Raw genomic sequence first — 26,466 nt, forward strand, 5'->3', positions numbered from 1 at the left:
TTTCGGAGCGATTATGGACAGGGTAGTTCAGAGAGTTTTTCTTCCGGTGGAAAAGGCTCTGGAAATCCAGAAAATGGTAATACTAGTTTTGAAACCATCAACAATGTCGATCCATCAGTGCAAATATGGTGACGGCCTACGAGGCCATACAGGTTGGCAGGTTCCATGCCAGGGTATTCCAGGGGGACCTGTTGGTAAAGTGGATCCCAACTACAAATGCACCAGAAGATAGTCCTGTTGTCGAAAGCCAGGAGTTCACTCCTGTGGTGGCTCCACAGCTCGCAACTATTAGAGGGACGCAAGTTTGGAATTCAGGACTGGGTCCTGGTAACCACGGAGGAGCTGTCACTCAAGGAAACTTCCATGAGAAATGCTAAAGTCAGGAAGCCTGCCTTCAGATGAACATGCTGGTATTGAGAGCCATTTATAAAGGTCTTCAACAAATGGTACATCTTCTTCAAGATCATCCCGTGCAGATCCAGTTGGATAACGTAACAGCAGGGTGGAATGGAAAGCAGGGCGGAAATAGCAAAGGTGACGAAGGTTCTCCTCGGGGCAGGAAGACATGTAAGGGCTCTGTCGGTAATTTTCATTCCAGGAGTCGATCTCCAGCCGGGTGAGTGGAACTTCCACCAAGAAGGCTTCGCAGAGGTGGCAAGTCTTTGCGGAGTTTCTCAAATAGACATGTTGTCATCTCGTCTCAACGAGAAGCTTCAGAAATATTGTTCCTGGTCAAAAGACCCTCGGACAATAGCGTTAGATGCACTGGTGACCCAGTGGCTATTCCGGTCAGTGTATGTATATCCTCCACTTCCACTGTTCCCAAAAGTTCTCCGGATCATAGGAAGAACGAGGTTTCGGGCGAAAAAATTTAATGGCCCAGAATGGCCAAGGAGGGCTTGGTGCCCTGATTATAAAAAAGAAAAAGAAAAAAAAAAGAAGGTCCTGGACCTCTTCCTCTTCGCGAGGACCTACTACAGTAGGTGCCGTGCGTGTACCTGGATTTACTGCGGCTACGTTTGACGGCATGACTGTTGAGCGCCGGATTCTAGCCTGAAAGGGTATTCCCAAGGGAGTCATCCGCACTCTTATTCAGGCCAGGAAAGGAGTAACATCTAGACGTTACCACTGTCTTTGGTGACAAGATGTGTCTTGGCGTAAATTCAAGAAATCTTCAACGGCAGAGTTTTCAGTTAGGGTGTTTTCTCCATTTCCTACGGGCTGGAGGAAATGTGGCATGTAATTGGACTCCATTAAGGTCCAGTTTTCAGCATTGGCAATTTTCTTTCGAAAACTATCGGCTTCCCTTCCGGAAGTTCGGTCTTTCGTCAAAGGTGTGTTGCGCATCGACCTTCCATTTGTGCCTCCAATGGCACCTGGGGTTCTTCATGTGGTGTTGCAGTTCCTTCAGTCACGTGGGTTTGAACCTTTAGGGAAGGTGAAGTTGCTGTTTCTCACTTGAAAAATGGTCATCCTGTTGGCCTTGGCATCTGCTAGGCGGGTGTCTGAGTTGGGGGCCTTATCTCACAAGAGCCCTTATTTGATCTTCCATGAAGATAGAACTGAATTTAGGTCACGTCAGCGTTCTCTGCCGAAGGGGTTGTCCTTTTTCTACAGGAACTGACCTATTGAGGTGCCTGTGGCTACTGACGTCTTCGCTGAGTCGAAGTCTCTGGATGTGGTTAGAGCTTTAAAAGTTATGTCGCCTGGACGGCTCGGATTAGGGAAACAGAGGCTCTGTTTGTCCTGTATGTCCCACCAACATTGGGTGTCCTGCTTCCAAGCAGACCATTGCGCGCTGGATCTGTAGTGCGATTCAGCATGCTCATTCCACGGCTGGATTGCCGTTACCGAAATCGGTGAAGGCCCATTCTACTAGAAAGGTGGGCTTGTCCTGCGCTGCTGCCCAGGGGTTCTCGGCATTACAACTTGGCCGAGCAGCGGTTTGGTCAGGTTCAAACACTTTTGCTAAATTTTACAAGTTTGGTACCCTGGCTGATGAGGACCTCATGTTTGGTCAATCGGTGCTGCAGAGTCATCCGCACTCTACCGCCCGTTCTAGAGCTTTGGTATAAACCCCATGGTTCTTGAAGTGTCCCCAGCATCCTCTAGGACGTATGAGAAAATAGGATTTTAATACCTACCGGTAAATCCTTTTCTCTTAGTCCGTAGAGGATGCTGGGCGCCCGTCCCAGTGCGTACTGTATCTGCAGTTATTGGTTGTGGTTACACACAGGTTGTGTTACGATTTTTGTCAGCATATTGCTGCGAATTCTTCATGCCGTTGGCTTGTGTTCTGTTGAATACCACGTTCGGCGGCGTGCTTGAGGTGTGAGCTGGTAAGATGCTCACCGTGGTTTAACAATAAATTCTTTCCTCGAAATGTCCGTCTCCCTGGGCACAGTTCCTTAAACTGGAGTCTGGAGGAGGGGCATAGAGGGAGGAGCCAGGTCACACCATTTGAAAGTCTTAAAGTGCCCATGTCTCCTGCGGATCCCGTCTATACCCCATGGTTCTTGAAGTGTCCCCAGCATCCTCTACGGACTAAGAGAAAAGGATTTACAGTAGGTATTAAAATCCTATTATATATATACACACAGACACACTAGTTTTACGGACCCAGCACTTACTGGGTCACCTCAGTCCCCACCCCCGTGCTTGGCTCCACCCCCCATGCAAATCCTGCGTTTGCCACTGCCCCGGTGGGCCCTTCATGTCCCAGTCAGACACTGTCTCCACCTGTACTTATCATTCAGTGTGGTAAGCTGGGCAATAGAAAACATTTCCAAAAGGGTGTAAGCTGCAAGGTGGAACCGCTGCTCTGTGTGTGTACTATTCCTGATATACACAGGTGGGATAATAGTAGACACCAGAGGAACCAGCATATGAAGTGGGTCACACGGTGAGAGGGATAATAGTGGACACCAGTGGAACCAGCGTAGAAGTGGGTCACACGGTGAGAGGGATAATAGTAGACACCAGAGGAACCAGCATATGAAGTGGGTCACACAGTGAGAGGGATAATAGTAGACACCAAAGGAACCAGCATATGATGTGGGTCACACAGTGAGAGGGATAATAGTAGACACCAGAGGAACCAGCATATGAAGTGGGTCACACAGTGAGAGGGATAATACTGGACACCAGTATATGAAGTGGGTCACACAGTGAGAGGGATAATAGTAGACACCAGAGGAACCAGTATATGAAGTGGGTCACACAGTGAGAGGGATAATAGTAGACACCAGAGGAACCAGTATATGAAGTGGGTCACACAGTGAGAGGGATAATAGTAGACACCAGAGGAACCAGTATATGAAGTGGGTCACACAGTGAGAGGGATAATAGTAGACACCAGAGGAACCAGTATATGAAGTGGGTCACACAGTGAGAGGGATAATAGTAGACACCAGAGGAACCAGCATATGAAGTGGGTCACACAGTGAGAGGGATAATAGTGGACACCAGAGGAACCAGCATATGAAGTGGGTCACACAGTGAGAGGGATAATAGTGGACACCAGTGGAACCAGCGTAGAAGTGGGTCACACGGTGAGAGGGATAATAGTAGACACCAGAGGAACCAGCATATGAAGTGGGTCACACAGTGAGACGGATAATAGTAGACAGCAGAGGAACCAGCATATGAAGTGGGTCACACAGTGAGAGGGATAATAGTGGACACCAGTGGAACCAGCGTAGAAGTGGGTCACACGGTGAGAGGGATAATAGTAGACACCAGAGGAACCAGCATATGAAGTGGGTCACACAGTGAGAGGGATAATAGTAGACACCAAAGGAACCAGCATATGATGTGGGTCACACAGTGAGAGGGATAATAGTAGACACCAGAGGAACCAGCATATGAAGTGGGTCACACAGTGAGAGGGATAATACTGGACACCAGAGGAACCAGTATATGAAGTGGGTCACACAGTGAGAGGGATAATAGTAGACACCAGAGGAACCAGTATATGAAGTGGGTCACACAGTGAGAGGGATAATAGTAGACACCAGAGGAACCAGCATATGAAGTGTGTCACACAGTGAGAGGGATAATAGTAGACACCAGAGGAACCAGCATATGAAGTGGGTCACACAGTGAGAGGGATAATAGTGGACACCAGTGGAACCAGCGTAGAAGTGGGTCACACGGTGAGAGGGATAATAGTAGACACCAGAGGAACCAGCATATGAAGTGGGTCACACAGTGAGACGGATAATAGTAGACAGCAGAGGAACCAGCATATGAAGTGGGTCACACAGTGAGAGGGATAATAGTAGACACCAGAGGAACCAGCATATGAAGTGGGTCACACAGTGAGAGGGATAATAGTAGACACCAGAGGAACCAGTATATGAAGTGGGTCACACAGTGAGAGGGATAATAGTAGACACCAGAGGAACCAGTATATGAAGTGGGTCACACAGTGAGAGGGATAATAGTAGACACCAGAGGAACCAGTATATGAAGTGGGTCACACAGTGAGAGGGATAATAGTAGACACCAGAGGAACCAGCATATGAAGTGGGTCACACAGTGAGAGGGATAATAGTAGACACCAGAGGAACCAGTATATGAAGTGGGTCACACAGTGAGAGGGATAATAGTAGACACCAGAGGAACCAGTATATGAAGTAGGTCACACAGTGAGAGGGATAATAGTGGACACCAGAGGAACCAGCATATGAAGTGGGTCACACAGTGAGAGGGATAATAGTGGACACCAGAGGAACCAGCATATGAAGTGGGTCACACAGTGAGAGGGATAATAGTAGACACCAGAGGAACCAGCATATGAAGTAGGTCACACAGTGAGAGGGATAATAGTGGACACCAGAGGAACCAGTATATGAAGTGGGTCACACAGTGAGAGGGATAATAGTGGACACCAGAGGAACCAGCATATGAAGTGGGTCACACAGTGAGAGGGATAATAGTGGACACCAGAGGAACCAGTATATGAAGTGGGTCACACAGTCAGAGGGATAATAGTGGACACCAGAGGAACCAGCATATGAAGTGGGTCACACAGTGAAAGGGATAATAGTAGACACCAAAGGAACCAGCATATGAAGTGGGTCACACAGTGAGAGGGATAATAGTGGACACCAGAGGAACCAGTATATGAAGTGGGTCACACAGTGAGAGGGATAATAGAGGACACCAGAGGAACCAGCATATGAAGTAGGTCACACATTGAGAGGGATAATAGTGGACACCAGAGGAACCAGAATATGAAGTGGGTCACACAGTGAGAGGGATAATAGTGGACAGCAGAGGAACCAGCATATGAAGTGGGTCACACAGTGAGAGGGATAATAGTGGACACCAGAGGAACCAGTATATGAAGTGGGTCACACAGTCAGAGGGATAATAGTGGACACCAGAGGAACCAGTATATGAAGTGGGTCACACAGTGAGAGGGATAATAGTGGACACCAGAGGAACCAGTATATGAAGTGGGTCACACAGTCAGAGGGATAATAGTGGACACCAGAGGAACCAGCATATGAAGTGGGTCACACAGTGAAAGGGATAATAGTAGACACCAAAGGAACCAGCATATGAAGTGGGTCACACAGTGACACTTAGCCAGGAGTTCCGTTTCATTGCACTTGCAGATGTGTCGCTATACTTACAGTAATAACAACAGGTAGCGGAGGTGAAGCAGAACATACAACCGACCATCTGAGCACGTATGTGTAGCGGTATGTGGGATACCATAGGGTCTCCCAGAGTTGAGTACTAATTACAGCTGTGTAGTACTGTGGTGCTCAAACATACAGACTGGCAAGATGGCACCTCCCATGTGCAGAAGACATATCGGCAGCCATCTTGGTAAAGGACTTAGGGGGTAATTCAGACCTGATCGCTGCTGTGCGTTTTCTCACAGGCTGGGATCAGGTCTGCACTGCGCATGCGTATGCACCGCAATGCGGAGACGTGACGGACCGCAGCAACGGTGATCGACAGAAAGAGGGCGTTTGTGGGTGGCCACTGACCGTTTTCAAGGAGCGTCAGGGAAAACGCAGGAGGTACCAGGCGTTTGGAGGGAGGGTTTCTGCTGTCAGTTCCTGTCCCGATCATCGCAGCGGCTGATTAAGTCCTGGGCTGAGCAGAAACTGCACAAACTGATGTTTGTGCAGTTCTGCTACAAATGTGACTGCACACCTGCACACACACCATACCCTCCCCCTGCAGGGGGCGACTACCTGATCACAGGGACGCAAAACACACACCCTACTGATCAGGTCTGAATTAGGCCTTTAATGCCTCAGTTAAGGATTTTATGGAGATAGCAAAAGAGCACGCTCCATTACCAACACCCCACTCCTCGCTGCAAGCTGTCTCCAGTTACATCAAATATAGGCCCTCATTCCGAGTTGATCGCTCGCAAGGCGATTTTAGCAGAGTTACACACGCTAAGCCGCCGCCTACTGGGAGTGAATCTTAGCTTCTTAAAATTGCGACCGATGTATTCGCAATATTGCGATTACAAACTACTTAGCAGTTTCAGAGTAGCTTCAGACTTACTCGGCATCTGCGATCAGTTCAGTGCTTGTCGTTCCTGGTTTGACGTCACAAACACACCCAGCGTTCGCCCAGACACTCCCCCGTTTCTCCGGCCACTCCTGCGTTTTTTCCGGAAACGGTAGCGTTTTTATCCACACGCCCATAAAACGCCGTGTTTCCGCCCAGTAACACCCATTTCCTGTCAATCACACTACGATCGCCGGAGCGAAGAAAAAGCCGTGAGTAAAAATACTATCTTCAGTGTTAAATTACTTGGCGCAGTCGCAGTGCGAATATTGCGCATGCGTACTAAGCGGAATTTCACTGCGATGCGATGAAAATTACCGAGCGAACGACTCGGAATGAGGGCCCTAGTTTTTATCTCTGTTGCAGTAAATGAAAAATATGGGGTTAAACAAGAAATAAACATATATACAGGACACGTATATATTCCAGTTGACATTTCTCTAGAAAGAAGACCGGTAACTGTGACTCCCTTTGTGAGGATATCAGCAGGGTTCTTCTAGCTAGCTACAAAGGTCACGCTCATAGATCCACTCTCCACTAGCTCACGGAGGAAGTGAAGTCTAATAGCAGTGTGCTTGGACCATCCATGGTCCATGGGGGTGTGGTTCATCAAATCGACAGTGTCTAGGTCGACAATGTTTAGGTCAACCACTATAGGTCGACAGTCACTAGGTCGACAGGGTTTCTAGGTCGACATGTGCTAGGTCGACAGGTCTAAAGGTCGACATGAGGATTTTTTTTTTTGTGTCGTTTTCTTCGTAGTGTGACCGGGATCCCAAATTAGTGCACCGCGTTCGCTCGCCATGCTTCGGGCATGGTGCCTTCGCTCCGCTACCGCTTCACTCGGCACACTTTACCGTTCCAATCGTAATCCACGTGGATCGTTAAGTATGAAAAAATTCAAAAAAAGAAAAAAAAAAGTGAAAAACTCATGTCGACATTTAGACCTAGAAACCCTGTCGACCTTCCATCCATGTCGACCTAGTGACTGTCGACCTATAGTGGTCAACCTAAACATTGTCGACCTAGACACTGTCGATCTTCAGACCGGATCCCGGTCCATGGTGCTGTAGGACAAGTCCATGGTACCTCTGTTGTCACACTCCACGCTGATGGTGTCATCCTTTTTATTTTTTTAATAGAGTAGTTTTTATTTCAAAGGATAAAAGTTTGATCACAGAAAATGCATAACATTGGCGTATCATGTACAATAAGTCAAGGTATCACTTGTAAGACATCATTCACTTTCATCATAATAACAAGCCGTATTATTAAAGGAATGTGTATGTACATACAATTATTTTTACCGAATAAACTTGCAAAATCCGTAAATAGTGTAAAAAAACTCATTTGATTTTTTTTTTAGCGTATTATCAATTTCTAAAAAAACAAAAAGAAGAAAAAGAAAGAGAAAGGGAAGATAAGATATAGAATAAAAACTATCTAACTCGTACCCAATCTAACAGAGCACAAAGCCAGGCATCCATGCAGGGCACATCGGACAAGAACAAAGCATACAGCACCAAACAGCAATTCAGGGGCCTAGTAGCATCCCAATAACCATTATATCATAGGGTCAGGGTAGGAGTAGGGGGATTCTAGCCATGGAGACCATATTCTTTCAAATTTAGCAGAGGCGTTATGTTTCATATATATGTAGCGTTCCTTAAAAATAGTGTCGTTTACTAGGACCTTAAAAACAGGTATCGAAGGGCCATTAGGGGCCATCCACAGCCTCGCGATACACACCTTTGCCAAGGCACATATACTGCGGGCATATAGGCCCTGCGGACTGGGCGGTGTCATCCTTATTTACTAGGCTCAGTTTGTACAAAGTCTCTTTGAGGTGGAGCGCTTCCTTGGCTGATTCTGGTAGTGCCACGCACTCCGCCTCGGTGGTGGATAGGGCCACAGTGGGTGGTTTCCTACATGACCAGCTTACTGGTGCACCTGCCTATAGAAATAGATATCCTGTATAAGTATGACGATTATATCCTTCTGATCCCAGTCGGCATCACAGGATGATCCCTTTCTCTAGATCTTGTGGGATTCTCAGGCCCAGCAAGTGATATGCAAGACCTGGATCCTGAACTTTTGTCCTAACAGCTGCTTGACATCAGTTAGCTGCATGGTGGTCTATGTATATGTGCAGTATGTATATATATATATATATATATATATATAGGGGACCCGCGACCGGAAGCGCCACTGCAGGACGGCTTTCAGGACGGCCGGGGAACACGCTGGCAGGGTGAGTTGTGTTGCCATGGCGACTGGGGCCGAACGGGTGACGTCATTTCCGACGCGCCGATGGACCCGCGGCCGGAAGCGCTACTGCGGTATGGCGTCCACGTGGGCCTGGGGACACACCGGAGGAGGGTAAGACACTGTTTAATGTTTCCTTTATATAGCACTGTTGGTGGTTTAATCTGGTTGTCTGAGGAAAGGGATCTTAGCCCCGAAACGTCACAATAAAGTAGCCCTAAGGGGCTTGTTCACCATCTTCATCTGAGGTTTGAAAGTCTCTGAGTGCCGCCCGTATTCTGGAAATATATATATATACAGATCTTCAAGTCAACCCAAGTCAGATATAAATGAACTGGGATTTGCATCTGTGGAAGCTGTAGTTGGTGTAAATTCACTAATGGTAAATATATAACATCTTATTCTTAATGATACATGTAACGATTCCCCCGGAATATGTTTTCCTGAAGAAATAATGGTATTTCACCTAGGGAATGCTCCAGGGTTTCTAGACAATATTAATGACCCATTGTTCTTCAAATCCATGTTTTACACACAGCGGGAGGTAATGCCCGACATCTAATTCCCAGAACTACAATATATTGTTGTTAATATTCCAGACCATAGTCATTACCATGTCAGACACGCTATAGGGACAGTTATGTACAGGGTCGGATTTCCAATAGGGCGGATGGGACTACAGCCTCCCCCCTCCCCCGGCCTCCACATAATAGCCCCATCATGATAACAGCATGACGACGACCAGCCACCAGCTGCCTGCATGGACGGCCATAAATCATAAGTAATTAAAAAGAATTTATATTTTTACAAAATTAAGCAAATGTTATACTGTTATGTATACAGGTCCTTGAACTACTTATCCATCATGCAATAGCATCAGGGAGGCGTCTGATTGGCTCCAAATGTATTCTGCAGCAGGACAATGACCCCAAACATACAGCCAATGTCATTAAGAACTATCTTCGGCATAAAGAAGAACAAGGAGTCCCGGAAGTGATGATATGGCCCCACAGAGCCCTGATCTCAACATCATCGAGTCTGTCTGGGATTACATGAAGAGACAGAAGGATTTGAGCAAGCCTACATACACAGAAGATCTGTGGTTAGTTCTCCAAGATGATTGGAACAACCTCCCTGCCGAGTTCCTTCAAAAACTGTGTGCAAGTGTACCTAGACCACAGGTTCTCAAACTCAGTCCTCAGTACCAGTGGCGGGTTTAGGTGTGGGCTAGCAGGGCTAGTAGTCACACCACCATCGCAATCTAAATTGCGTGCGCACGGCTGCTACCCACACCTAAAACCGACATAGCAATGTCGCACCCCCGCTTCCCACTGACCCCCCCCCCCCCCGCTACTCATTACCGCGGAAGTGAGGTGAGCTAAGAGAGCTGGGAGACAACCTACTGCTGAGGGTCTGCGTTCTGACTTTGAGAGGCTCTACCTGGCTCAATGTGTATAAGAGGCTCTACCTGGCACAATGTGTATAAGTGGCTACCTGGCGCAATGTCTATAATGGGCTACCTGGCGTAATGTGTATAAGGGGCTACTTGGTGCAATGTGTATAAGGGGATACCTGGTGCAATGTGTTTAAAGGGCTACCTAATGCAATGTGTATAACGGGCTCTACCTGGTGCAGTGTGTATAAGGGGCTACTTAGTGCGATGTGTATAAGGGGCTACCTGGTGCAATGTGGATAAGGGGCTACTTAGTGCATTGTGTATAAGGGGCTACTTGGTGCAATGTGTATAAAGGGCTACCTGATGCAATGTGTATAACGGGCTCTACCTGGCACAGTGTGTATAACGGGGCTACCTGGCACAATTTTTATAAGGGGCTATCTGGCTCAATGTGTATAAGGGGCTACCTGGCACAATATGTATAATGGGCTCTACCTGGTGCAGTGTGTATAAAGGGCTACCTGGTGCAGTGTATAAGGGGCTACCTGGCTCAGTGTGTATAGGGGTCTACCTGCGCAATGTATATAAGGGGTTACCTGCGTAATGTGTATAAGAGGCTCTACCTGGTGCAATGTGTATAAGGGGCTCTACCTGGCGTAATGTGTATAAAGGGCTCTACCTGGTGTAATGTGTATAAAGGGGGCTCTACCTGGTGCAATGTGTATAAGGGGCTACCTGCACAATGTGTATAAGGGGCTCTACCAGGTGCAGTGTGTATAAGAGGCTCTACCTGGCGTAACGTGTATAAGGGACTCTACCTGGTATAATGTGTATAAAAGGGACTCTACCTGGCGTAACGTGTATAAAAGGGGCTCTACCTGGTGTTAAATGCATAAAAGGAGCTCTACCTGGCACAGTGTGCATAAGGGTTTCTACCTAGAGTGTATAAGGGGTACTACTGTGTGGTGTGACTGACGGACACTATTGTGCAGTTTAATGTGAATTGATACTATTCTGTGGCCACACCCCTATATTTTTGGTGCGAGCCTTAGGCGCCCACTGTCCCTGTTTGGAATGGGGGAGGCGCCACAGGAAACGTTCTCCCTTGGCACCACAAGGTCTAGAACCGGCATTACTCAGGACCCCACACAGTGCATGTTTTGCAGGTAACCCAGCAGGTGCACAGGAGTATTAATTACTCACTGGCACATTTTAAAAGGTCCGCAGCTAAATTATTTCACTTGTGATTCTGTGAGACCTGGAAAACATGCCCTGTGTGGGGTCCCGAGGAACGAGTTTGAGAACCCGTGACCTAGACGAATTGATGCTGTTTCGAAGGCAAAGCGTGGTCACACCAAATATTGATTTGATTTATATTTCTCATCTGTTCATTCACTTTGCATTTTGTTGATAAAAATAAACTATTAACACTTCTTATTTTTCTAAAGCATTCTTACTGCGCAGCATTGTTTTCCACACCTGCCTAATACTTTTGCACAGTACTGTATGTGAGGCAGAAGCAGTTCTCGCTGGGAGGTGAGGCTGGGAGGGCGAGCGGATCCATTCTGCCTCATTAACATTCTCCCCAGGGAGACAGGCTGCAACTCACTCACAAAAGGAAATCTCTCCCAACTTTCTTCTCACCGCCTTTTCCACTCACTGCACTTGCTGTGGCTGATTTCCCATCCGTGCACCAGTCTCCTCAGTGCACCAGTCCCTGGATACAGGAATGGGCATCCCTCCCTGATACTTCTCCTTAGTACATCTCTCCTCAGTGCATCTCTCTGTACACATCACACTACTGTATTAGAGTCATTATCCTGTGCTGCTGAGACTATGGGGATCCACGGCTTGTATCTCGGCTCGGTGACCCTCTGTTCCCTTCTTCTGGGTAAGTTTCTGGATTTTAAACCATTTTTGAGAAATAAATAGAATTCTCTGTATAGTACGTCTGATAAAAGCAGCTGAGGAAGACAGATCAGATGTGTGAGCCGGTAATTATCCCTTCACGTTGTCCTGCGGGTGATACATTCTCCGAGATGTTTGTCTGGAGACTTCCAGCTCCTTGTATCAGCGTTACATAAAGTTTGGGACAATGCATCCGCTGGCTGCTCCGCTACATTTTCTGGAGCCTGTTGGGTGTTGGGATTCAGTAAATGCTCCGATGCAGTGTGATACAAATTGTCGACATTCAAAATGTCGACGCCATGATTTCTACATGGACTGAGTGTCGACATGAGCATTATGTGAAGATTGCCCGAATGTCGGTATTGTGAATGTGAACAGTCGGCAAGCCGGCGTAGCGTTTTCAGTGGATTTTAGCCATAGCCCAACCCTAACGGACTGTGGACATTGTAATTGTTGACATTTTCTGGTGCCGACATTCACACTGGTCTCAGAAACAGCTTTCGTAAAATAAATATTGGCGGATAATCTGAGCTGCTTATAGGGCGTGGTTTTATGTTGGACGCAATTTAAAAAGCAGATGCACCTTACGATTATAAGCAGAGTGCGCATGCGCTGAAGGAGGCAACCGCAGGCTGCGCATGTGTTGTACCATGCATACGCACCTTGACGGAGGATGCGACAGTGGACGGTTAGCTCAGAGCGTGGCGCTTATCTCTGTACGTCCTGGGTAGCACGTGTGGATGCGCGGAACAGACCGCGGGAGCGTCATGGCGGTGGTGTGGGTTTCTGTGGTCGCAGAGATAGATTTACGGGTGCGATAATATGTAAGTGCTAGTTTCAGCCTTCCTCTTGCGTACTAGCATGTACCGGACTCTGCACTCCCGTGCAGGCTGTAGCTCCACCGGTGGTTCAGGATAATCCACCATTGTGTGCCGTGCACAATCAGCTATGTCAGGCGCAGGAGGTAAGAAATATATATAACAGCTCTACTGGCAGTAATCTGTCACCTACATAAAACTATGGGGGTCATTCCGAGTTGATCGCTAGCTGCGTTCGTTCGCTGTGCAGCGATGAGGCAAAAAAAGGCCCTTCTGCGCATGCGGCGCAATGCGTACGCGCGACGTACTATTACAACGAACGATGTAGTTTCATACAAGGTCTAGCGAAGCTTTTCAGTCGCACTGCTGGCCGCAGAGTGATTGACAGGAAGAGGGTGTTTCTGGGTGTCAACTGACCGTTTTCAGGGAGGGTTCTGAAAAACGCAGACGTGCCAGGAAAAACGCAGGCGTGGCTGGGCGAACGCAGGGCGTGTTTGTGACGTCAAAACAGGAACTGAACAGTCTGAAGTCATCACAAGCGCTGAGTAGGTTTTGAGCTACTCTAAAACTGCACAAAAATTTTTTGTAGCCGCTCTGCGATCCTTTCGTTTGCACTTCTGCTAAGCTAAAATACACTTCCAGTGGAAAGCGGCATAGCGTTTGCACGGCTGCTAAAAACTGCTAGCAAGCGAACAACTCGGAATGACCCCTTAAATGTAATAGTGCGGCTGGTAAAAGCAAAGTTTAATATGTATTAAGATGGTGGGTTTAAAAGAAGAATTCCAATTAAAAAAAAAACATTAATCCGCTGAAACAGACTCATAGGCACATTGTTCTACTCTGGTCAGTTCATTCATAAGACTATGGGGGTCATTCCGAGTTGTTCGCTCGTTGCCGATTTTCGCAACGGAGCGATTAATGCGAAAATGCGCATGCGTACTGCATGTGCTAAGTATTTTAGTTCAAAACTTAGTAGATTTACTCACGGCATAAGAAAGCTTTTCCATCGCGGTGCTGATCGTAGTGTGATTGACAGGAAGTGGGTGTTTCTGGGCGGGAACTGGCCGTTTTATGGGAGTGTGCGAAAAAACGCAGGCGTGCTAGTTGAAAACGCAGGAGTGGCTGGAGAAACGGGGGAGTGGCTGGGCGAACGCTGGGTGTGTTTGTGACGTCAAACCAGGAACGAAAAGGACTGAGCTGGTCACAATGGCAGAGTAAGTCTGGAGCTACTCAGAAACTGCGGGGTAATCGTTACGAGAAAATTAGCGAAGCTTTCGTTCGCAATTCTGCTAAGCTAAGATACACTCCCAGTAGGCGGCGGCTTAGCGTGTGCAATGCTGCTAAAAGCAGCTAGCGAGCAACTCGGAATCACCCCCTAAACTGCTTATATCCCACTATTGTGCTATCAGTCCACTGAAGCCATGTCCCATAGTGGATAATTACCAGTCTCGAATTGGTGAGGATCCTTACAGTCCTTAAGAAGACTTGCAGTCCTCTAGCTGCTGATCTGTGGCTGGAAAGAGCAGGACGGCTGGGCGGACAAACCTGGGAGGTTTAGGCCTAATTCAGGTCTGTTAGCTCACTAGCGTTTTTCGCTGTGCTGCGATCAGGTCACTACTGCGTATGCACCGCAATGCACAGGCGCATTGTACGGGTACAAAGCGGATCGTTGCTGAGCGATGGATTTAACGAAAAATCCATTCGCACAGCCGGTCGCAAGGAGAGTGACAGGAAGAGGGCGTTTGTGGGTGGCAACTGACCATTTTCTGGGAGTGTTTGGAAAAACGCAGGCGTGTCCAAGCGTTTGCAGGGCGGGTGTCTGACGTCAATTCCGGGCTCGAACAGGCGGAAGTGATCGCAGCGGCTGTGAGTAAGGTCAGACCTACTCAGACAGAAACTGCACAAAATGTTTTTGTACAGGGCGGCTGCGCAGACGTTCGCACACTTGCAAACCTAAAATACACTCCCCTATAGGCGGCGACTATCTGATTGCAGCGCTGCTAAAACTAGCTAGCGAGTGATCAGATCTGAATTAGGCACTTAGGGCGACATTTACTAAGCAGTGATAAGAGTGGAGAAGTGAGCCAGTGGAGAAGTTGCCCCATCAACCAATCAGCAGCTCTGTATAATTGTATAGTATGCAAATTATAGATGTTACTTCAGTGCTGATTGGTTGTCATGGGCAACTTCTCCATTGGCTCACTTCTCCCCTCTTATCACTGCTTAGTAAATGTTCCCTTTAGCCTTTTGGAAGTCCAGAGGGAAAGTTGCAACATTGATGTGGGCAGACTAGATGGACCAAGGGGTTCTTATCTGCCATCAAATTCTATGTTTCTATGCTATGCGTCTATGATGTAAAGGTGGATCAGTGCCTAATGGCAGGTGGGTGGCTGCTTAACGCGTTTCACTAGGGCAATCTCTTCCCAGCTTCTTCAGAAGCAATTTGGCAGGTGCAATGTCTTCCACTGAACGTGGTCTGAGACCGCAGCCCGCAACATTTCCATAACACGCCCACGCAACAGACTCTTCTGCGTCCACTTCAGCACACCTCCCAGTCACCGCCCAGGAACGCCCATGGTTTTCCCTTGTCGGGCTCCCTACACAACAGCGCATTTGTGCAGCACTCAGGGTAAATGATCACCTAGCCACATGAACATCAGAATGTAACCCAGCACTGTGTCAGCTTAGACACCAACACCGATCACTGCTGTGCGCCTTCCAGGGGGGGCAAATTGCCCGACTAAGGGCATAATATGATAAATGTGAATGCAGGAGGCGCTGTAAGTCGCCCGGTATCCCGTACTGTCAGCAGGGGGTGGCCATTTTTGTTTTAATAGTATTTATTCTTTCCATATTTTTTAGTAAAAAAAAAAATCATAATCTTGTATAATTGTATTGCTTTGGAATGAGGAGAATAAGCTCTGAATACAGGGATAAGTGAGTGAGTTTTAGCAAATTTTAGACCAGCGCAGGATTGACCTCCCTCCAGTATTGCTGTGTACTCAAGCGCTCAGTGTTTCCTGCTGCCCACAGCACTTCCTGTGACTGGTCCTCCCTATTATCCAGCATTAGACAATGGCCTTTCCTCCGCTCGCATAACAACTTCCAGCTAAAAATATGTGTGTACTTCAAAGTGTATGGAACTGCAATTATCTTAGGTAGCTTTCGCCTATGGGGTAGAACCCAGGTTTAAGGCAAAATAGGAAATATAAATACCCATTATGGGCCATATTCAGAGACGTACAAAAACCGATGACTCCGATGTTTGCAGAACTGCACGTGCATGCAGTGCCCCCTAATGATCGACATGCTGCGTCCATTTGGGGGCGGGGAAGGGGCGGTGACAAGCAGTGTTCCAGAAAACAGACGCGTGCCATTCCTGTTATCTGGGGGTGCGGAGAGCAGTGGCTGCGTCCTTGGACGTAGCTGTGCTGGTCCCAGCTGCGTGTGTAACCTGAGGGGCAATCAGATGACCGATGCTCACACAGATGACCTGATGAAACCCCCCCCAATGACACATGTGTTTCCCTGACCGTACGAGTCCGCACAGTGGGGATCATTCAGGTGCGGTTCACCTGCGCATGCCCGAATGGGTCCTGTGACATCGGAAGCAGGCCGGCAGACTGTCAGTGACCTCCTGCTGCATCACCATAGAGAGCTATCACTGCTGCTTCCAAGGAAGTGATAGGAACTCCAACCGCACCTGAATGAGCCTCAGCGAGGCAAAACTAGAGGCCTTCCTGTGCTGGGACTGGGAGGTGGCCTGAAGTGAAGAAAAAAAAAAAAAAAAAAGCCATCCCATCAGCACATTATGGGGGTGTCATGGGCAGGTCATGCAAGTGCCTGCTTTCTCCGTTGCAGTACCGCAGCGACAGAGGCCATGTCTAGCCGGAGTTGAAAAGGAGACAGTGTGCCTGCCATAGGCTGGTGCAAGTGCCAGCATCACTGGGCACATGTCTTTCTCACAGCTGGGGGAAAGAAGCCACCATCATTATTAGAGTAGGACTGCTATCGTCTCTAAGCAAAGTTCCATGTCGCTTGGGTCCACAAATCAAAATTGTTACTACAGGCAACTAGATACAGACAAGGCCACATAGAGATGTACAAGCCTATAACACTAGCCGGCTACAGACCAAGTTCCCACTGGAACATAGAGATGTACAAGCCCATAACGCCAGCCGGCTACAGACCAAGTTCCCACTGGAACATAGAGATGTACAAGCCCATAACACTAGCCGGCCACAGGCCAAGTTCCCACTGGAACATAGAGATGCACAAGCCCATAACGCCAGCCGGCCACAGGCCAAGTTCACACGGGAACATAGAGATGTACAAGCCCATAACGCCAGCCGGCTACAGGCCAAGTTCCCACTGGAACATAGAGATGCACAAGCCCATAACACTAGCCGGCCACAGGCCAAGTTCTCACTGGAACATAGAGATGCACAAGCCCATAACGCCAGCCGACCACAGGCCAAGTTCCCACTGGAACATAGAGATGCACAAGCCCATAACACTAGCCGGCCACAGGCCAAGTTCCCACTGGAACATAGAGATGTACAAGCCCATAACGCCAGCCGGCCACAGGCCAAGTTCCCACTGGAACATAGAGATGCACAAGCCCATAACGCCAGCCGGCCACAGGCCAAGTTCCCACTGGAACATAGAGATGCACAAGCCCATAACGCCAGCCGGCCACAGGCCAAGTTCCCACTGGAACATAGAGATGTACAAGCCCATAACACCAGCCGGCCACAGGCCAAGTTCCCACTGGAACATAGAGATGTACAAGCCCATAACGCCAGCCGGCCACACGCCAAGTTCCCATTGGAACATAGAGATGTACAAGCCCATAACGCCAGCCGGCTACAGGCCAAGTTCCCACTGGAACATAGAGATGTACAAGCCCATAATGCCAGCCGGCCACAGGCCAAGTTCCCACTGGAACATAGAGATGTACAAGCCCATAACGCCAGCCGGCCACATGCCAAGTTCCCACTGGAACATAGAGATGTACAAGCCCATAACACGAGCCGGCCACATGCCAAGTTCCCACTGGAACATAGAGATGTACAAGCCCATAACACTAGCCGGCTACAGGCCAAGTTCCCACTGGAACATAGAGATGTACAAACCCATAACACTAGCCGGCTGCAGGCCAAGTTCCCACTGGAACATAGAGATGTACAAGCCCATAACGCCAGCCGGCCACAGGCCAAGTTCCCACTGGAACTTAGAGATATAAAAGGCCATCTCGCCAGCGGAAGTGTGGATAGGGAGGAGAGGCATGGCTGAGGGCTTTGTAGGTGAGGGTAAGGAGTGGTCAGTATTCCAGACATAGGTTTAGGACAGGCAGCTGAAAGAGCAGTCAGTATTCCAGGCAGGCAGAAATTAAATGCAGGCAGCAGGCAGAGTGGTCAATATTCCAGACACAGGTTCAGGACAGGCAGCAGGCAGTGTGGTCAGTACTCCAGACACAGGTTCAGGACAGGCAGCAGGCAGAGTGGTCAGTACTCCAGACACAGGTTCAGGACAGGCAGCAGGCAGAGAGGTCAGTCTCCTGGACACAGGTTCAGGGCAGGCAGCAGGCAGAGAGTGGTCAGTATTCTAGGCCGAGGTCCAGGGCAGGCGGCTGACAGAGTGGTCATTAAACGAGACACAGGTTCAGGACAGGCAGCAGGCAGAGTGGTCAGTATTCCAGACACGGTTCAGGGCAGGCAGCAGACAGAGAGGGGTCAGTATTCCAGACACGGTTCAGGGCAGGCAGCAGAGAGTGGTCATTATTACAGACAGAGGTTCAGGGCAGGCAGCAGGCAGAGTGGTCAGTATTCCAGACACGGTTCAGGGCAGGTAGCAGGCAGAGTGGTCAGTATTCCAGACACGGTTCAGGGCAGGCAGCAGACATAGAGGGGTCAGTATTCCAGACACGGTTCAGGGCAGGCAGCAGAGAGTGGTCATTATTACAGACAGAGGTTCAGGGCAGGCAGCAGGCAGAGTGGTCAGTATTCCAGACACGGTTCAGGGCAGGTAGCAGGCAGAGTGGTCATTATTCCAGACACGGTTCAGGGCAGGCAGCAGACAGAGAGTGGTCACTATTACAGACAGAGGTTCAGGGCAAGCAACACAGTGATCAGAATCCTAGGCAGAGGTTCAGGGCAGGCAGCACAGTGGTCAGTATTTTAGGCAAAGGTTCAGGTCAGACAGCAGACAGAGCAGTCGGTATTCCAGGAATTGGTTTTGCAACAGGATCCAACAAGGAGTAGCAGAACGGCTCAACACTGGTCACTGTGGGAAATGTTTCTGTGTAGTGTCAGATTAGTGAAAGAACCCTGTATAAAACATTTGCTTCCTTTCCTCAGTCACCGACGGCCAGAACTTCATGATCAGAAACGTCCAGATGGACAAGTGCCTTCACGTGGCAGAAGACACCGGCCGAGTCTCTCTGGCAAAGTGTAAAGTCCACTCTCATCACCAGCACTGGACCTGGGACCCGAAGACCAGCTCCATCGTCAATGTGAACAGCAACAGGTGCCTGGCAGTGATGAAAACGCTGCATTTGCCCACGCTGAGGATGGAACCATGTGAGGGCAGAAGGAACCAGGCTTGGGTGTGCGACCAGGGTGGCCATCTTACGCTGTATGGCCATGAGCTGCACCTGAACGCCAAACAAGGGACCAAGAAAGTGTTTGTGTCAAACGGCGTAGACAAGTTCAGTACATGGAGAACACTGCTGGACTCGCCGGTCTGCGGGGAGACCTTCACCGACCCTACTCACGTCGAGCAAGACACAGACGGGTTCTATGATTGTAAGTGTAGAAATGCATGATGGGAAAGTAACCACCATGAGGCGTCATGTGACCATAATACTCATGTAATATATATATATGTGTAACCATCCACACACGTATTCACGCCATATGCTCTGTTTTATAGTCATTTAGCAAGATGCTTTTGAAGTAAAGGACAACAGGAACGCATAAATGGGTTGAGAAAATGTTCTGATTCGCTCACATTGGCACCATCCACACTTCCATCGGATCCGGTAGGGAGGCCGGCTGTCAGTACAGCAACAGCGTCACCCCATGTGCCGGAATCCCGGCAGCGAGTCGGTTCGGTGGTGAGCTTTGCGTGGACCCACCAACCGAGTGGGAATTCTGGGCGGGTGTCGGGATTCTGGCCGCTGGTATAATGTCAGCTGCCGGGATTCCGGCGTTGGTATCCTGAACTCCGTGATTCCCGCAGCCGCCATTTTTACTGCATCGCCTTACACCAACACATTAATGAGGCACCCTTAGTGAGCTTGCCCTGCCATATCCATTAACTGGTGGTACAGGTATACGGTATACGGATAAATACTGTATCACAGACTATTCCTGGTCGTTAGGTCGGTGTGTCCAATGTATTTAGTAAAGGTATGTCTAAACGCTAGAGACGCTTATATTACCCAATCCTCTAGATGCAGCTGTGACGTTGGTACATTCCTTGGATAAAATATAATTTGTCTTCATGTTTTCTAAGCTAAATTCAGAAGCACAACGGAGAACATGAAACTTTCTCCCAAACTCCCGATCGTCAGCGAGTGGACGAGCAGCACTCAGATTCCTGGAGAGAACTACACAGCAGAAGCTGGTGAGTCTCCTCTAATTAGGGGTGTAGTTACTAAGGCGCGGGTGTCAGAGCTGGTGATCAAAACGTTGGAACGTTAAGTAGATTACTGGTTATTTTCACCCACTAAAAATGACCTGCTAACTATATTCACAATCAATAGTCCACATATAAATGGGGTGTGTTATAGATCTACAAGAATTAGATAGTAGTCATTAGGTTTACCCGATATGGTCGACCAAATGCTGTCACAAACCAAGCGTGCACATCTCTGCACTGCCGGGCACTCTCTCACCTCTCCAGCATGGCGCAGTCGCGGCCCATGGTTAATTTCCTCTCTCTCCGTGACCGCGGTGATCGGCGTCTCACGTTGAGCTAGTGCCTGGCGTCTTGTCATGTGTCTGTGGAGCACCACTTTAGCATAACAGGAAGTGGCATCGGTTGGGAATAGCTATGACAGTGCAGAACCAGCTGTCCAGTCAGGATCCAATCAGGAGTCGGTCAGTGGTCATATGACCAATCATCAGTGACCCAGGGGTATAAATATCAAGCAAAAGCACTTCCTGCTTGTCAGTGCGTTGTTGTCCACAGCTCTGCTGAGACTCCTGCTGTGTAATCTTGAATTAGCATTCTGTTTTATGACTTCTGTGCAGTCACCTTGCACCCACTGACTCCATCCAGCTAAGCTGTGTCCCAGCTATCCTAAAAACTGCTCCAGCACCACATTCCGGCATCCAAGTATTATAGCTGTGTCCCAGCTATCTCAAAAGCTGGTACTGCCCCACATTCCGGCATCCAAGTGTTACAACTATGTCCCATCTATCCTGAAAGCTGGTCCTGCTCCACATTCCGGAATCAAAATGTTACAGCTGTGTCCCAGCTATCCTAAAGTGATACTTACTGCGTTTGATGTTTTTTTCTTTGTACAATTCAGCTGTTTGTAAAATATCTTCTACCAGTGGTTCTCAAACTGTGTGCCGTGGCTCCCTGGGGTGCCTCAGGACACTTGCAGGGGTGCGCTGGGCTGGTGGTCCAGGACCAATTGAAATGATTTATGGTCAATGTAATATGCAAAACCAGTGTTGGTGGCTACAAATCATAAAATATAAACAGAAGCAAATCTAGCCCCTCACCACATAACTGAACCTAAGGATGACATATAAGCACAATTACCTTAATTTAATATTTCTTTCTAAATATCTCAATAAGAAAAACTTTTGGCCTAGGGGTGCCGTGAAAAAAAATTCTTATACTCTAGGGCGCCGTGATTCAAAAAAGTTTGGGAACCTTTATCTTATACCATTAATCACATCTTGGGGGGTCATTCCGAGTTGTTCGCTCGCAAGCTGCTTTTAGCAGCTTTGCACACGCTAAGCCGCCGCCTACTGGGAGTGAATCTTAGCATATTAAAATTGCGAACGAAAGATTAGCAGAATTGCGAATAGACACTTCTTAGCAGTTTCTGAGTAGCTCCAGACTTACTCGGCATCTGCGATCAGTTCAGTGCTTGTCGTTCCTGGTTTGACGTCACAAACACACCCAGCGTTCGCCCAGACACTCCTCCGTTTCTCCAGCCACTCCCGCGTTTTTCCCAGAAACGGTTGCGTTTTTTCACACGCTCCCATAAAACGGCCAGTTTCCGCCCAGAAACACCCACTTCCTGTCAATCACATTACGATCACCAGAACGAAGAAAAAACCTCGTAATGCCGTGAGTAAAATTCCTAACTGCATAGCAAATTTACTTGGCGCAGTCGCACTGCGGACATTGCGCATGCGCATTAGCGACTAATCGCTCCGTTGCGACAAAAAAATAACGAGCGAACAACTCGGAATGACCCCCTTTATTTGAAATATCTTTAGAAGCCTCCGTAATTCTTCAGCACCCCCTAGTGTCTTACTAATGAATTACAGTGCATAAAATGCATTAAAATTGATACACACCAATAATAATAATAGATTATACAATGAAATACACTCCTAATGTGCCATTCTGTAGCCTCATTTACCACAGCATAAATGGCACAAGCAATAGGAGTCACTCTTTAGCTCAGACACCTTCCCATTTACCAGCGGGTAAAAACAGCATGGCGGGTGCGCCGGATAACCAAGCTCTTACCCTATACTGCATGGATAAAATATGTCATTTTCATGTTTGCTTTAGTTTTACTGTTTATCATCTTTCAGCTACGCAGCCATCCGTCAGCTCCTGGGACCGGCTGAGTGAGAGGATCTATGTGTTTGAGGAAAACAGTGAGTAATGTTCTGTCATTGTCCTAATATACTCAGTGACCACAGGAGGAGGCGAGGGTTATTGCTGGAGAAAATAACGTGGATGTAATACTAAGTCACAGTATGTTTTAATGGAAAATTAGCAAAAATAGGAATAACATAAAATATGACATGAAGCCGTGCTTTCCGCCCATCGTAACTGTGTCCTCAGGAACGTAACATGCCATGGTTTCTGAATTTCCTTACACAATTGGCCAAGTTAAAATAATTTTTCCATGTCAGATATTCAAAGAACGTGTTGTTTATGCAAATTTGGAGATATGTACTAAGCCTTGGAGAGAGATAAAGTGGAGAGAGATAACAGGGCCGTAACTACCTGTGTGCCAGGTGTGCCTGGCACACAGCGCAGTTGCCCTGAGAGCGCAACGGCCAGCGGCATGTAATGAGTCAAATTGACTCATTACATGCCGCCTCTGCTGTGTGCGCCGTGCGCTGCCGCCGCGCTGTGGAGGAGAGAGCAGCGCCGGGCAGCGGAGAAGGAGGGGGACTGGAGCCGCAGCAGCACAATGTAATTGGTAGTAGGCGCCGCTGCAGCAGTCCCCTCTGCTTTCGTATTGGCTGCCTGGCGCTGCTGTGTATGTTGGGATGCGGTTCCTTCATCCCAGCATCCACAGCAGCGCCGGGCAGCCAATACGGAAGGAGAGGGGACAGCTGCAGCGGCGCTTACTACCAATTAAATAGCGCTGCTGCGGCTCCAGTCCCTCCTCCTCCCCTACATCCAGAGCTGCCAGCACGAGGAGCCCGACTGCCAGCGGGAGAGATGGTAAGTATCTCTCTCTCTCTCTATCTTGTCTGCCTTTATGTGTAAAAAGGGGGACTGTGCCTGCCACAATGTGTAAAAAGGGGGACTGGCTGCCGTTATGTGTAAAAAGGGGGACTGTGCCTGCCACAATGTATAAAAAGGGGGACTGGCTGCCGTTATGTGTAAAAAGGGGGACTGTGCCTGCCGCAATGTGTAAAAAGGGGGACTGGCTGCCATTATGTGTAAAAAGGGGGACGCTGTCTGCCGCAATGTGTAAAAAGGGGGACCTGGCTGCCGTTATGTGTAAAAAGGGGACGCTGTCTGCCGTAATGTGTAAAAAGGGGGACTGGCTGCCGTTACGTGTAAAAGGGGGGACTGTGCCTGCCGCAATGTGTAAAAAGGGGACTGGCTGCCGTAATGTGTAAAAAAGGGACGCTGTCTGCCGTAATGTGTAAAAAGGGGGACTGTCTGCTGTAATGTGTAAAAAGGGGGACTGTCTGCTGTAATGTGTAAAAGGGGGACTGTCTTCTGTAATGTGTAAAAGGAGCTCTACCTGGTGTAGTAGCGCTATTGTGCAGTGTAATTTGAATAATGGAGACTACTGTGCACCGTAGTATGGATTGGTATTATTTTGTGGCCACGCGCCTTCTCCATGAAGCCACGCCCCTATATATTTTCCGTGCGCCTACGGCGCGCACTGCCCCTATCTTGCATGGGGGGGCGCCAATGCCGTTTCTTGCACACAGTGCTAAAATGCCTAGTTACGGCACTGAGAGATAACATACCAGCCAGTCAGCTCCTAACTGACATGTTACAGGCTGTGTTTGAAAAATGACAGGAGCTGATTGGTTGGTGCTGTATCTCCGCTCACTTTATATCTCTTCAAAGTTTAGTACATTTCCCCCGTAGAATAAGAAATCAGCGGGGAGATGTATCAAGACGGTATGCAACATGCAGTTAGGAGCTGACTGGTACTTTGGGGAAGATTTAACATCGATTGATATTCTTGTTGTTATCACTCGTTATGAATGTTAAATTATGCTGATTGGTTGGAGCACCATTTAACAATGAATATCACTTGTTGTAAAATCTTCTCCTTTACCTCTTTCCACTTTATTACTCTCCAAGGTTTGATGTATCTCCCCCTATGTCATTACGTTTCACCGCTAAAGGGCCCTACACACTGCGCGATAGTAATGAAAGATATGAACGATCTCGTTCATTAATGAACGAGATATCGTTCATATCTTTCAGTGTGGAGGCACCAGCGATGAACGATGCGCGGCCCTGCGTTTGTTCATCGCTGGTGCCCCGTCGCTTGTGCATGCAGGCCAATATGGGCGATCTCGTCCATATTTTCCTGCACTTCTATGGAGCCGAGTGACGGGGGGAGCGAAGAAACTTCTCTCCCCCCGTCACTGCCCCCCTGCCGCCGGGTCACCCGTCGGCCGTATCCGCCGTCAGGCAGCTCGGCGGCGGATCGCTCAATGTGTAGGGCCCATAAGTCCTACAAACTGGCGAGAAGGAAGCTTGCGCAATGTCACAGTGTAGAATGAGTCACTAAAGGAGGTACTGTTACCATAGAGACCATCAGGCTGACAGGAAGCTGGGAGAGATGAATGTGCATGTTATTAATTGGCACAGCAAACCTTGCCAACATCCCAATTAGAAAACGTGGACAAATTGCCACTGGCCTACTCCCCAGACTGCCCCCAATTCAGCCAATTTGGATGGGGTCATGCCCATCTCTGTTTAGGCCGGATCTCCCCTTCGTACTGCCCCATGGAAGCATGCCAGCAGACGTGACAGTTCATTGCTTTCCAAATACATAAATAGAGCACACAATATATATATATATATATATATATATATATATATATATATATATATATATATATATATATAGTTTCCCAAACAGGCGGCACTTGGAGTCTTTCATCCTGATGAAGGGGCTGCGACCCCGAAACTGTTGATATGATGACAGCACTGCAATAAAGCACTTTATGCACCTTTGAAAGACTCCAAGTGCCGCCTGTTTGGGAAATATATATATATATATATATATATATATATATATATATATAGCTGTGGGTTTATTGTAAAATAAGAGGACACGTTATTGCTCTGTGGAGCTGATTCGGACATGGCCGCAATGGACGCAACCCTTTTACTTGCAGCTGCATCCAGGAAGCGTTGGTGGGGCATGGCGGGCCAAACGGGGGCGGCTGCGTGATGTCCACTTAAAATGATGGTGGCGGACCACCTGCCAGGGGTTAACCTGAGTTAATAATGTAATTGCGGACACATCGGAAGGCGGCCCATCACATTCTTGCCCTGTGCTGGGCGGCCCCCAGCATGCAAGAAAATGGACGCAGATCTGGCTGTGTATGCAGCGATCTCCATCCATCTCTAAATCAGGTCCTATGGGGGGGTCATTCAGATCTGATTGCTGCTGTGCGTTTTAGCGCAGCGGGCGATCAGATCCGAACTGTGCATGCGTCTGAGCTGCATTGCGCAGGTGCGTCAGACGACTACAATGGGCATCGCCGGTCAGCAACTGGATGGTGCGATGGATCCATTTGCACGGGCGTTCGCAAGGAGATTGACAGGAAGAGGGCATTTGTGGGTGGCAACTGACTGTTTTCAGGGAGTGTCCGGAAATACGCAGGCGTGTCCAAGCGTTTTCAGGGCGGGTGTCTGACGTCAGCTCCGGCCCGATCAGCAGGATTCAGTCGCACTGTAGGAGTTAGTCCTGGGCTGCGCACACACTGCACACACTGATTTTGAGCAGCTCTGCAACACATAGGACCGCACACTTGTACGGCGAATATACACTCCCCCTGTAGGCGGCGACTCTCTGATCACATGACAGCAAAAATCGCTGCCCAGCGATCAGAA

General features: G+C 48.4%; 1 protein-coding gene across 2 annotated transcripts in view; it reads left to right on the plus strand.

Moving 5' to 3' along the window:
• The first annotated feature begins 11,750 nt into the window (after positions 1 to 11,750).
• LOC135054581 (uncharacterized) overlaps positions 11,751 to 26,466 on the plus strand; it is a 55,654-nt gene continuing 40,938 nt past the window's right edge. The window contains exons 1-4 of one of the 2 annotated variants that reach the window (XM_063957749.1): positions 11,751 to 12,095; positions 19,290 to 19,736; positions 20,449 to 20,559; positions 22,722 to 22,787. In XM_063957749.1, coding sequence (XP_063813819.1) covers positions 12,041 to 12,095; positions 19,290 to 19,736; positions 20,449 to 20,559; positions 22,722 to 22,787 — 679 coding nt within the window. In that variant the 5' untranslated portion in view covers positions 11,751 to 12,040. The remainder of the gene's footprint in view (positions 12,096 to 19,289; positions 19,737 to 20,448; positions 20,560 to 22,721; positions 22,788 to 26,466) is intronic. The other variant, XM_063957743.1, reaches the window with a different exon arrangement.

This window comes from Pseudophryne corroboree, chromosome 1, assembly GCF_028390025.1.
Source record: "Pseudophryne corroboree isolate aPseCor3 chromosome 1, aPseCor3.hap2, whole genome shotgun sequence".
Classification (NCBI taxonomy): Eukaryota; Metazoa; Chordata; class Amphibia; order Anura; family Myobatrachidae; genus Pseudophryne; species Pseudophryne corroboree.